Consider the following 13,714-nt stretch of genomic DNA (forward strand, 5'->3'; position numbering starts at 1 on the left):
CATATTATTATTATTATGCTTTTATCTACCACTGGCATGTTCTGCAGCATTTTACAGGGTACATACTGTATGTCAAGTCACTAAACAAAAAAAAAAATCGTGACAGATATTTACTGAGAGAAAAAGATACTTTCAATGTATCTAAATATAGAAGAAACTACTTATCTTTGTGTTCAGCAGGTAACGTTTCAGGAACAAAAACTGATACAAACAAAAGAGGAAAAGAAATATGACACCACATACAGTGCAATAGCTGAGTTAACCACTTCCTCGGATGGACACACTGATTTATTGTGTGCTGATTTAATGGGTCGCCTTCGGGTAAAGAAAGATACAATTATTAAAAGAATTCTGGCTGCAGAGATTGCTTCTCTCTACTTTGCGAACGAAAAGAAAAAAAAAAGTTTTGTTCTGCCTCACTGCGCCCCCTGGTGGTCAATCCTCAGAAAGGCCCATCTAGCCGTGATGTCACTGGTGAGAAAGCTAGGCAGCTGGATGCTACAAGCTATTCCTTCCTAGATCTCCCCAAGATGTTTGCTGGAAGCAGATTGTCAAGTCTCTCCTCGCAGAGCGGCATCTTCTGTCTCTTGCAGCCCGACTCCCAGCCCTGGGTCTCCTCATCTCACTGCCACCCAGAAGTGGACCTCCACACACCCTGAGGCATTGATGCAACTCCTGCAAAGTTAGCTGAGAGGTCCTCCTGACGGAACTTTCCCAGCTCTGCCTCCACCTCCACGTGCAGCATCCAACTTTTTACCTGACCATGGAGGACCCCTTGGACATGACTGCTCCTGCTGCTGCTGAGAACTTCTCAAGTTTCTCTCCAAACGTCTCCTGGGTCAATGGGAGCTCCATACTTGCAAATCAGACCAAAGGCAACGAGACCCATGTGCCACTGGACTTAACTAGGGCTATGATCCTTGGATTCACCTTAGGAGCCTTCATCTGCGCGGCCATCGTGGGCAACATCATGGTCATCATCTCAGTGGTGGCCAACAGACAGCTGAGGATCCCCACCAACTACCTGATCGTCAACCTGGCCATTGCGGACCTTCTCCTCAGCACCACTGTCCTGCCCTTCTCTGCCACCCTGGAGATAGTCAAACGTTGGGTGTTCGGGAGAGTATTTTGTGATATGTGGGCTGCCATGGACGTTTTGTGTTGCACTGCCTCCATCTACAGCCTATGTGCCATCTCCATAGACAGGTACATTGGAGTTCGATACTCTCTCCAGTACCCTACTATAGTCACCAGGAGAAGGGTCCTGCTAGCCCTGTTGTGCGTTTGGATATTGTCTACTGTGATCTCCATAGGACCACTGCTGGGATGGAAACAGCAAGGGGCCACCGATGAGTTTGTGTGCAACATCACCACCGAGCCATTCTATGCCATCTTCTCCTCCATGGGGTCCTTCTACATCCCTCTCATCGTCATCCTGGTGATGTACTGCAGGGTCTACGTGGTGGCCAAGCGGATCACCAAGAACTTGGAGGCTGGGGTGATGAAGGAGAAGGCAGACTCCAAGGACGCCAAGGAGTTGACCCTCAGGATCCACTGCAAGAACATGCAGGATGGGTCTCCCAACAGCAAAACCAAGAACCAGCAGCCCAGGAGCTCCTTATCTCTAAAACTGCTCAAATTCTCCCGAGAGAAGAAGGCAGCCAAAACGCTGGGCATAGTGGTGGGACTGTTTATCCTCTGCTGGCTGCCATTCTTCACCGCCCTGCCTCTAGGTAAGCCATAGGAACCATTGCAACAGGTGTGGTGTGATGTCTGTATAGGCAGGTGCAGCGCCTCCAAACAAACTTCAAAGTATATTCTTATATGAAGATACTAAAGGGAATGCAGAGGGTCTTCGTAATATTTCATGGATATATTGTATAGGACTCCCTTATTATCATTATCCATCATTTATAAATGACTAAAATATTATGCAGCACTGTTAACTAAATAACAAGGGGTGGTAGATACCAACTGAAGCCCCCATGGTCCAAGTATTTTTTGAGCTAGCCTTAAAGGGAACCTGAAGCGAGTAAAATTATTTAAAATAAACACATGGGGCTCGATTCACAAAGCGGCGTTACCTGAGTTTGGACATCTTAAAGGTTAAGACGTCCAAACTGCAGCGCAAGGGACTTAGCACGCACAGAACGTCACACTCTGCGCGGTAATGCGGTACGCCGAAAGCGTCACCCCGGTGCGCGCGCAACGTTGCATGAGGTGCGACGAAAACGGCGCATATGGTGCCCCTGAAAGGTTTCAGGGGCACCATATGCGCCATTTTCGTCGCACCTCATGCAACGTTTCGCGCGCACCAGTGCGACGTTTTCAGCACACCGCGTTACCGCGCGAAGTGCAACATTTTGTGTGCAATGTAGCTTTGCGTGACTATTAGTGCGCGCAAAGCTACTTTTCGTGCACTAAGTGCACTTAGTGAATCAAGCCCATGATGTAGCTGCAAATTAATATTACATACTAACCTCCCCATCAGTTCCTCTCAGAGGCTCACCATTTTCTTCTAACAAGGATTCCTTCCAGTTCTGACAAGATTTTGACAGATCTGAAATCTATCAGTTGCTGTCAGTTATATATCATTTGCTTTCAGTTATAACTGAAAAGACAACTGATGTGCAAGGTAATGTCTGTGTTTCCCTATGGCTCAAGCGGGCGATATTACAGTGTGCTGACCCAAAAGCTGTTACATGGCCATTGTTAAAATGGAGGATGAAAAATTCCATTGATCACAGAGGACAAACAGGATGCAGGAGAGGAGAAAGAGATTGATGAGTAGACTACATGGGAGGTAAGTATGACGTGTGTATGGTTATTTCCACTTTTCATTTTCAGTTCAGGTTTGCGTCAAACCTGGTACACACCTTCAATTTTGGTTAGCCAATGACTGGTCAATTATACCCCTCCATGTAGAATGAATGTCAAAAGATTTGAAATACTAGGAGCAGATTGTGTAGGTCAGTGTTGGTTGCGAATTTTCGCCTAAGTCATTTTCGCATCGAAAATCCCGTTTTCGAAAATCTTCAGAAATATTTGCGTTTTCGACCAGCATCGAAAATTGTATGCGGACGCTTATGCGTAAAAATGTCCGCAATAATCCGCATGGAAATTCATTGTATGCGGACGCTTATGTCCTTATGCGGGGAAATGTCCGCAGTAATCCGCATGGGAATTCATTGTATGGGGACGCTTATGCCCTTATGCGGAAAAATGTCCACAATAATCCGCATGGAAATTCATTCTATGCGGACGCTTATGCCCTTACGCGGAAAAATGTCCACAATAATCCGCATGGAAATTCATTCTATGCGGACGCTTATGCCCTTATGTGGAAAAATGTCTGCAATAATCCGCAAGAAAATTCGTATGCGGACGCTTATGCCCTTATGCGGAAAAATGTCTGCAATAATGCGCAAGAAACTTCTCTGTATGCGGACGCTAATGCCCTTATGCGGAAAAATGTTCGCAGTAATACGCAAAATGATGGGCATTAGGCGAAAATTAACGCGAAAAAATTCGATCGAAAATTTGCCTGTCAAAACGAAATTAGGCGAAAATTCGGCTAAACGAATTTTTGCATTTTCGCTCATCACTGGTGTAGGTAAGCTCTCATACCACATGGAGGAGGTAAAATTCGTCAGTGATTGGCTGATGCAGGAGTATGCACATTTCGTATGCGAATTTAAACTGACCCACCGAATCCTGCCAAAGTAGAATTCAATTGGTCCATTTTCAAGCTCCATAAAGTTGCATAATCCTGCATGAACTTGGAGGGTTTTTTTTTTTGCATCTTTTTGGCCATCCCTCCTGGCCCCCTCCATAATGTGCTTGTCTCCTTCATTTTGTGCTCATATGATGATGCCATTGCATGCGTCATGGAAAATGTGCTGTGATAGGTGGTTGTGGTACTTTAGCCCCACCCTCTGCATCAGTTTGACAGTGGGGGAGCAAGAACATGGGTGGGGTCAGCCTAAAATTGAGGCGAAAATTCTCTATGAGGCAGGACAGTCATTTCTATGGCAACGAAGAGGGGAGGAGCCTAGCAGATAATATTTTTTTGCAGGTAAGTATGTTTATCAATTAAACATTGTAAATAATGCATGTTTCATTGCATTTTCAGATGTGCAGTTCCCACATAATGACACAGCTAGACAAAAATATACTTTTTGACTATTATTTTTTTTTCATAAGATAATTCTTATATATTAACTATGACACCTGTAGGTAGAGTTCAGGTAATCCAGACTCAAAGTGGACCTGAAATATTACACAGGACAGAAGGAAAACATAGAACAATGCACCCTGTATGTATTTAGAGAGTTTAGCTTGTCTAAAGCCCCCTCATCTGTAACTAATCACAACTAGTAATTTGATCTGTCAGCTGCCTGCCTCAGCAGAGCAGCTAATTTGTAAACACAGGATGCTAACCCTATGTCTAACTCCATGATAGCAGGAAATAGACACACTGCAGAGTTATTGCAGGATTTGTATCAGCTGTAACAAAGTCATGTTTTTCTGTTAACCACTTGATGACCCAGCCTTTACCCCCCCCCCCCTTAAGGACCAGCGCTGTTTTAGCTGATCTGTGCTGGGTGGGCTGTGCAGCCCCCAGCACAGATCAGGGTGCAGGCAGAGCGACCAGATCGTCCCCCCTTTTTTCCCCACTAGGGGGATGATGTGCTGGGGGGGTCTGATCGCTCCTGCCTGCCTGTGTGTTGCGTGGGGGCACCTCAAAGGCCCCCCCCCCCCCCCTGTGGCGAAATTCCCCCCCTCCCTCCCTTCCCCGGAGATCCGAGGCTGCACAGGAACGGATCTGTCCTGTGCAGCCTCTAACAGGCTCCTGCCTGTCATGTGACAGCACTCCCCGGGCCGCTGATTGGCCGGGGATCGCTGATCTGGTACAACGCTGCTACTGTTATTAGCGTTGTACGAATGTAAACAAAGCGGATTATTTCCGCATGTGTTTACATTTAGCCTGTGAGCCGCGATCGGCGGCCCGCAGGCTATTCACGGAGCCCCCCGCCGTGAATTGACAGGAAGCAGCCGCTCGCGCGAGCGGCTGCTTCCTGATTAATTAGCCTGCAGCCGGCGACGCAGAACTGCGTCGCTGGTGCTGCTGCTGCCACTTTGCTGACGCGCGGTATGAGTGCGCGGTCGGCAAGTGGTTAAGGTTATTATGCTGTTGCCTATGTTTTAGAGCAGAGAGGAGGTTCTGAGGTCAGTTCCGCTTTAAAAGAACTCCTCCAGGCACTCAGCTACTGCTGTTTTTTCTTTCCTTTTTACTTAGTAGTAATTATTAGTAGTAGTATTTACAAGTAGCCCGTATAATCTGTAACATATTAGTAAGCAGCTCTGTTAACCCCCTTGGCGGTATGAAAAATACCGCCAGGGGGAAGCGCAACAGTTTTTTTTATTTTATTTTTTTTTTTTATCATGTAGCGAGCCGAGGGCTCGCTACATGATAGCCGCTGCTCAGCGGCATCCCCCCAGCCCCGCCGATCGCCTCCGGCGATAGGCGATCAGGAAATCCCGTTCAAAGAACGGGATTTCCTGGAGGGCTTCCCCCGTCGCCATGGCGACGGGGCGGGATGACGTCACCGACGTCACTGACGTCGGGACGTCATTGGGAGTCCCGGGCCACCCCTCGGCGCTGCCTGGCACTGATTGGCCAGGCAGCGCTGGGGTCTGGAGGGGGGGGGGGGCCCGCGCCGCAGCAGATAGCGGCGATCGCAAAGGGGCCGGCGGCGATCAGAGTGCTGGCGCAGCTAGCAAAGTGCTAGCTGCGTCCAGCAAAAAAAAAATTATTAAAATCGGCCCAGCAGGGCCTGAGCGGCACCCTCCGGCGGCTTACCCCGTGTCACACACGGGGTTACCGCTAAGGAGGTTAATGATCTGGTCATGTAGCCACAACATTATTGCATGTTTTGTATATCAACATACATCATGATGTTTCTATAAAAAGTTAACTGGCTGATGTCAGAGACATATGTAGGCCTCTGGTAGGTATATCATGCGGCCTTCGGTTGCATACACTTCAGAGCCGGGACAAGGTCCTCCAGCACCCAAGGCTGAGACACCAAAGTGCGCCCCTCCATCCCTCCCACCCCAGCCATCACACACTGATTGTTATTAGACTGAGATGTGCCCCAGGGCCTCCAACACCTTAATCTCTAGTTGTCTGGCTTGCAGTCACTGCCATGTATTCACTTTTCTTATTTCTCTCTGCTTCAAACACAATATGGGAAAGATAGCTGAGTGAGTTGTGCGACCCCTCCTACACTGCGCCCTAAAGCTGGAGCCTCTCTCGCCTCTGCCTTGGCCCTGCCCTGCGCCCCTCCTACACTGCGCCCTGAGGCTGGAGCCTCTCTCGCCTCTGCCTTGGCCCCGCCCTGTGCCCCTCCTACACTGTGCCCTGAGGCTGGAGCCTCTCTCGCCTCTGCCTTGGCCCCGCCCTGTGCCCCTCCTACACTGTGCCCTGAGGCTGGAGCCTCTCTTACCTCTGCCTCGGCCCAGCCCTGATACACACATCCACTTTTTATTGGCCAATATTTGTCCGATTTTACCATTTCCATGTAGTAGTAAGTGACTGGACCTGGTTTTGAATATCGGCTCTTCCTGTTCAGTAATAATAATAGTAACCCAACACCTATTCAGTAAGAAGTCCTTGGGCAAGACTCCCTAACACTGCTACTGCCTATAGAGAGTGCCCTAGTGGCTGCAGCTCTGGCGCTTTGAGTCCAACAGGAGAAAAGTACAATATAAATGTTATTTGTCTTGTCTTGTCTACTATAAAAGCCAACAGATTCTGAATACTGTGAACAGATTGTGTAGGTAAGCTCTCATACCACATGGAAGTGGTAAAATTGCCCAATGATTGGCCAATCAAAATTGGCTGTGTGTACGCACCCTTAGTTATATACCATCAATACTAGCTTGAATAAGTGCTAAGTATTGCTTTGGTAACGTCCACCCCCTCCTTAACCAGTCTAGCCTTTTGGACGTTTGTACTACGTCCAAAAGGTTTCTGCTGCGGTTCTGCGTGCTCCCGTGCCGCCACCCGTTAGCCCAGAGATCAATGAATGGGAACCTAGTTTCCATTCATTGATCTAAGTCCCCAGCAGAAAGCCAGGCGGCTTCTTTGAGAAGCCGCGTTCTTTCCCCAAAAAAAAAGTTTCCCGTCCTCCCTATACTTCCTGGAAGCGAGAGCGTTCGCTTCCAGGACTAAAAAAAAAAATTTGACTGTGGCCATCTTGTGGCCAAATAGTAAAAAAAATTCTACATGCTTTTTTTTAATTAAATAAACACACATTATTACATTTAAAATTAACTGTTTACCTCCCACACCAAAAATTACCCAAATAATAAAAAAAAAACATTACAATAAAAAAAAAAAAAAACATACATAGTTACCTAAGGGTCTGAACTTTTTTATTATGCATGTGAAGAGGGTGTATTACTAATATTTTTTAAATTATAAGCTTGTAAATAGTGATGGACGCAAAACTGAAAAAATGCACCTTTATTTCCAAATAAATATATTGGTGCAATACATTGTGATAGGGACATAATTTAAAAGGTGTAATAACCGGGACAAATGGGCAAATAAAATACACAGGTTTTAATTATGGTAGCATGTATTATTTTAAAGCTAGAATGGCCGAAAACTGAGAAATAATTAATTTTTTTCAGTTTTTTCTTAATATTCCCATTTAAAATGCATTTTGAAAAAAATAATTATTAGCAAAATGTACTACCCAAAGAAAGCCTAATTGGTGGCGGAAAAAACAAGCTATACCGGTAGACCAATATATTGTGATAAGTAGTGATAAAGTTACTGGCGAATGAATGGGAGGTAAAAATTGCCCTAATGCATAAGGTGAAAAACGACTGAAGGCTGAAGTGGTTAAAGAGAGCCCGAGGTGGGTTCTAAGAATCCTATTAGCACACAGAGGCTGGGTCTGCATATAATGCCCAGCCGCTCTCTTGCTATACAGCGTCCCCCCCCCCCCCCCAGGTCCCCCCTGCACTCTGCTGTCCCCTTAAATCAAACGCCGTACTAGCGACATCGCTAGCGGGCTGTTTACCTCTTGATGTGTCACTCTCGCCGCTCCCCCGCCTCCTCTATGTCACCGCTCCCCACCTGCGTCCCTTCCCTCCCCGCTGATTGGAGGGAGGGGACGCAGGCGGGGAGCAGAGATATAGAGGAGGCGGGGGAGCGGCGAGACTGACACATCCAGAGGTAAACAGCCGCCTATCGACACGCTTTGTGTCGCTAGCATGGCGTTTGATTTATGGGGGCCAGCAGAGCGCAGGGGGGGGGGGGGCCTGGTGGGGCGCTGTATAGCAACAGAGGCTGGGTATTATATGCAGACCCAGCCTCTGTGTGCTATTAGGATTATTAGAAACCACCTCGGGTTCTCTTTAAGTTCCTGCAGTGAAACCCTACTGCTAACTGTAACCACTGCAGCCTCATATGCCAATATTACCAACACAGGACCAAGAGAGAGCCAATATTGTGCTTGAGCGAGAGCCCCGATGTGGTCGCTACCTCTGCAACCCTTATTGCTACGCCACTTCATGTCACTGGCTGTCCTTAGAGGGGCTCACAGTCTAATCCTACCATAGTCATAGTCTAATGTCCTACCATATTATTATTATGTATTTATATAGTGCTGACATCTTCAGCAGTTCTTTACAGAGTACATAGTCATGTCACTGACTGTCCTCAGAGGAGCTCACACTCTAATCCTACCATAGTCATAGTCTAATGTCCTACCATATTATTATTATGTATTCATATAGCACTGACATCTTCTGCAGCACATTACAGAGTACATAGTCATGTCACTGACTGTCCTCAGAGGGGCTCACAGTCTAATCTTACCATAGTCATAGTCTAATCTCCTACCATCCTTGGTCACCTGATCTTGCTGCAGCGAATAGGAATACGGAGGTGGTTCTTTGTCGGCCTGGAGCGCTGATACACTCCGATACACTATTTCCTTAGGATGCTTTGCATGTTAGCGATGAAGTCTTCACTCAGGTCCGCCGGAGAGCTCAGGTAATATGATTGGCTGTGGGAGATTTGAATTGATTGGACAATTGGTATATATGTTGAATGTATGTGTTATCTCACTTGTGGTTGAAACAGCTTGAAGAAAGGTTAATACCTGAAACAGCGGGCTGTCGCTGTGTTACCACTGATTTTATGCTTCAATAAAGAGCTTTTTCTATTTTTGGAAGTGCCACTGCCAGCCTCCAACACTCTTTACTGCAGTCATAGTCTAATCTCCTACCATAATATTATTATGTATTTATATGGCACTGACATCTCCTACAGCACATTACAGAATACATAGTCATGTCACTGACTGTCCTCAGAGGAGCTTACAATCTAATCCCTACCATAGTCATAGTCTAATCTCCTACCATAATATTATTATGTATTTATATGGCACTGACATCTTCTGCAGCACTTTACAGAGTACATAGTCATGTCACTGACTGTCCTCAGAGGAGCTCACAATCTAATCCTACCATAGTCATAGTCTAATGTCCTACCATATTATTATTATGTATTTATATAGCACTGACCTCTTCTGCAGCACATTACAGAGTACATAGTCATGTCACTGACTGTCCTCAGAGGAGCTAACAATCTAATCCTACCATAGTCATAGTCTAATGTCCTTCCATATTATTGTTATGTATTTATATAGCACTGACATCTTCTGCAGTACATTACAGAGTACATAGTCATGTCACTAACTGTCCTCAGAGGAGCTAACAATCTAATCCTACCATAGTCATAGCCTAATGTCCTACCATATTATTATTATGTATTTATATAGCACTGGCATCTCCTACAGCACATTACAGAATACATAGTCATGTCACTGACTGTCCTCAGAGGAGCTTACAATCTAATCCCTACCATAGTCATAGTCTAATCTCCTACCATAATATTATTATGTATTTATATGGCACTGACATCTTCTGCAGCACTTTACAGAGTACATAGTCATGTCACTGACTGTCCTCAGAGGAGCTCACACTCTAATCTCTACCATAGTCATAGCCTAATGTCCTACCATATTATTATTATGTATTTATATAGCACTGGCATCTCCTACAGCACATTACAGAATACATAGTCATGTCACTGACTGTCCTCAGGAGCTTACAATCTAATCCCTACCATAGTCATAGTCTAATGTCCTACCATATTATTATTATGTATTTATATAGCACTGACATCATCTGCTGCACATTACAGAGTACATAGTTATGTCACTGACTGTCCTCAGATGAGTTTAACAATATAATTCTACCAGTCATAGCTTAATGTCCTCCCATATTATTATGTATTTATACAACACTGACATCTTCTGCAGCACATTACAGAGTACATAGTCCTGTCACTGACTGTCCTCAGAGAAGCTCACAATCTAATCCTACCATAGTCACAGTCTAATGTCCTACCATATTATTATTATTATGTATTTATACAGCACTGACATCTTCTGCAGCACTTTACAGAGTACATAGTCATGTCACTGACTGAAGCTACCTATCTTTCAAGAGACTAGAGTATTTATATGGAAACTGGTAAACAGCGACTTTGTAGGCAGGAATGCTAATTGCCTCTATTAGTAAACATTTGGGCGCTGGGTTGCCCAATAAAATAACTGGTACCAGGGCCACCTGCTATGCAAATTCTGTTTATAATAAAAAGCAGAGAGTGCGTTCGGCAGCGGTGGGAACCAGAAGGTTGTGGGGATCCCTAGAGGATCCAGAGGCTTTCTTCTTCTTAGGTATCTCATTTTACCTTACCTCGAGTACACTTTAAGTATTGACGCACCAGCAGCATGAGTCACCTATAAAGTGCAGATTTCAGATATTTAAAGAGAATCTCCAACCAAGAATTTAACTTTATCCCAGTCCGTAGCTGATACCCCCTTTTACATGAGAAATCTATTGCTTTTCACAAACAAACCATCAGGGGGCGCTGTATGACTGATTTTGTGCTGAAACCCCACCCACAAGAAGCTCTGAGTACCGCGGTACTCTGGGCAAACTGCCACAATGTAACAATGTTCACAGACAGGAAATGGCTGTTTACAGCTGTCTGTAACAGTCAGAACAGCTAGAAACAGCTACAAAACCTGCCCACAGTAACAATGTCACCATGTAATACATGTCAGAATGTGAATCTGGGAGAGGAAAGATTTTACAATGAGCAAACACTGACTACATCATTTATACATAATTATTGTAAAAATGAAGCACTTTTTTATTACACTATTTTCACTGGAGTTCCTCTTTAATGCTGATACTTATGGTCTTTGCCTATAAGTGTCTGAGAGGTGCTGGGATAAAGAACATAAATTGTCCAGTTAAAAGAAAAATAAACTTATGATATAATTAATTGTATGTGTAGTGCGGATAAGAAATAGAACATGAGTAGCAAAGATAAGAGGCTCATATTGTTTTCCAGTACAGGAAGAGTTAAAAAAAAACTTCAGTTATCTATGCAAAAGAGTTTCTCCGAGCTCTCTGACCCACTGGGTTGAATACAGTCCTGTTTTCTGAAGCACTTTAACAGTCAAGGAAAAGTGAGAGATAAGGTTTTACTGCAGGAAAGTTCAAAGGGTCAGTATTTCTGCTTTGTTTTATAGCTTATAAGACAGAGTGTAGTTTTAAAACTGCAAATATGACAGAATAATGCAATGCTAGTTAAAAAAAAAAAGTTATAATACTGAAAATAAAAATATGAGACCGTTTTCTTTGCCACTAATGTTCTGTTCATTATCCGTACTACACATACAATTCATTATATCATACGTTTTTTTTCTCTTCAGATTTGCTTTAATGTGTGTTATTAGCTGCATCATTTTACTACTGAATAACGTAGGATGTCTGCTTGCTTTGAGATTATAAATGAGATAGTTAGGTGTTTATTCTTTTTAGTGACATTGTTCATGTGACACCTTCAGTTTGCCTTGGCATACTGTGTTCCTTTGCTCTCGGTTAAGAAGAGATTAGGGTGTTGTGCCTCCTTTGTTTGAAGACGCTCCATCTCAAACGCCTGCGTGAGAAAGCTTCGATAGAAGCCAGAAATCTCGCATACCGATTTTGGGGCGGTGGAACCAAACTTTTATTTGTGAAAACTTCTCGGGGTAAAAGGAAATCTAAAGTTCAGTGGGGAAAGAAAGAAAATTCGTCCAGACTGATGATTGAGCATCTGAACAGAAAGTGGTAACTTGGTATGCCATTCACCAAACAGCATGCTGTTGTCATGGCAGCAAGTAGCGGAAGGGCTCTTTCATATCTGCGCAAAGTTTGCGTTAACGAAGGTAAAATGAAAGTCCATAGACTTTAATTTTACCCGTCACACCCGACGCTGCGTTTCGGTACGTTGCGGTACCGACGCACCTGGGCGCAGTTTTTCGTCCAACGCACCCGGGAGCCGGCGTTCTCCTTTGGGTTTAATTGATAGCTACCACCACTGATTGCGTCTCACCGCAGATTCCCGACGTCACGCCGCAGGCTATCAACGCGTGCAGGAGAACAGCTCCTGCACGCGTTGTCTGATGTGAAAGAGCCCTAAGGGTATGTTGAATAACCTATTTGGAAAATTATAGCTGGCTGCAGACTGAAATGCAAGGGTAGTTTTTAAACAAAACCGTTAATACAAAACAGTATTTTTCTGGCATCCATGCTTGTGACCATATTTTAAAGGCATTGACCTGAGGGAGCGGTCTGAGACCCGTGAAACGTGTTGTCCTTTTAATCGTGCTGAATAAACAATTGAATCTTTTTACATTTACCCTGTGGTTTGGGACCTTCCATCTTTAGTGGTAAAGACACCTCCCCCCCTTATTATTATTTTTTGCTTCATCACATTACCTATCTTTGGGCGCCTCCACCCCCCAGTACTATACATTACATCTCCTTTGGAGGTGTTCACCTTCTGAGTGTGGTGTTATCTACAACCAAGAAGGACCAACCAGGAGTGCGACCATGCAGTTCCAGTCGGACCTGGAATACTGAGCTGGGGCGGTTATTTCCCTGTTGGCGATACACGGTGGTTGCAGGGACTGTTACCCACCTTATATATGAGTATAAATACTCTTATACTACAATCTAACATCTGATACCCCACAATACTGCACCATTTGGCTCCTGGCCACTCCTTGCCATACAGGTGACCGTGGTAACCCCACAGTGACCACCTTTTCTAGTTTTTACACAACATTAAATTATAACATGATCTGTGCAGCACTAATATATGTTGAATGTTTTTTTTCAACGTTTAGCGATTCTGTAAAACCAATTTACATAGCGCTAGTATAGCATGCAGTGTTTGGAGGCTGCCATATTTACCATATTTGCCACCGTAGAAGGGGGCCCACTAGGGACAGAAAAGGGCACACCGGGCAACAGGAGGTGACACACAGGGAACAGAAGGGATCACACTGGGGACTGAAGGGGACACACTCGGGACGGAAGGAAAAACACAGGGTACAGAAGGGGACACTTGGGGACAGAAGGGGACACACGGGAGACGGAAGGTGACACACTGGGGACAGAAGGGGACGCACAGGGGACAGAAGGGGACACACAGGGGGCAGAAGGAAAAACACAGGGTACAGAAGGGAGCACACAGGGTACAGAAGGGGTCACACTGGGGACAGAAGGG

The 13,714-nt window shown here is 45.0% G+C and overlaps 1 protein-coding gene across 1 annotated transcript in view; it reads left to right on the top strand.

Annotated features, from left to right (window-relative positions):
- The first annotated feature begins 478 nt into the window (after nucleotides 1-478).
- Nucleotides 479-13,714, top strand: part of ADRA1B (adrenoceptor alpha 1B) — a 43,175-nt gene continuing 29,939 nt past the window's right edge. The window contains exon 1 of the mRNA XM_068278315.1: nucleotides 479-1,733. Coding sequence (XP_068134416.1) covers nucleotides 764-1,733 — 970 coding nt within the window. The 5' untranslated portion in view covers nucleotides 479-763. The remainder of the gene's footprint in view (nucleotides 1,734-13,714) is intronic.

The sequence above is a fragment of the Hyperolius riggenbachi genome, chromosome 3, assembly GCF_040937935.1.
Source record: "Hyperolius riggenbachi isolate aHypRig1 chromosome 3, aHypRig1.pri, whole genome shotgun sequence".
NCBI lineage: Eukaryota > Metazoa > Chordata > Amphibia > Anura > Hyperoliidae > Hyperolius > Hyperolius riggenbachi.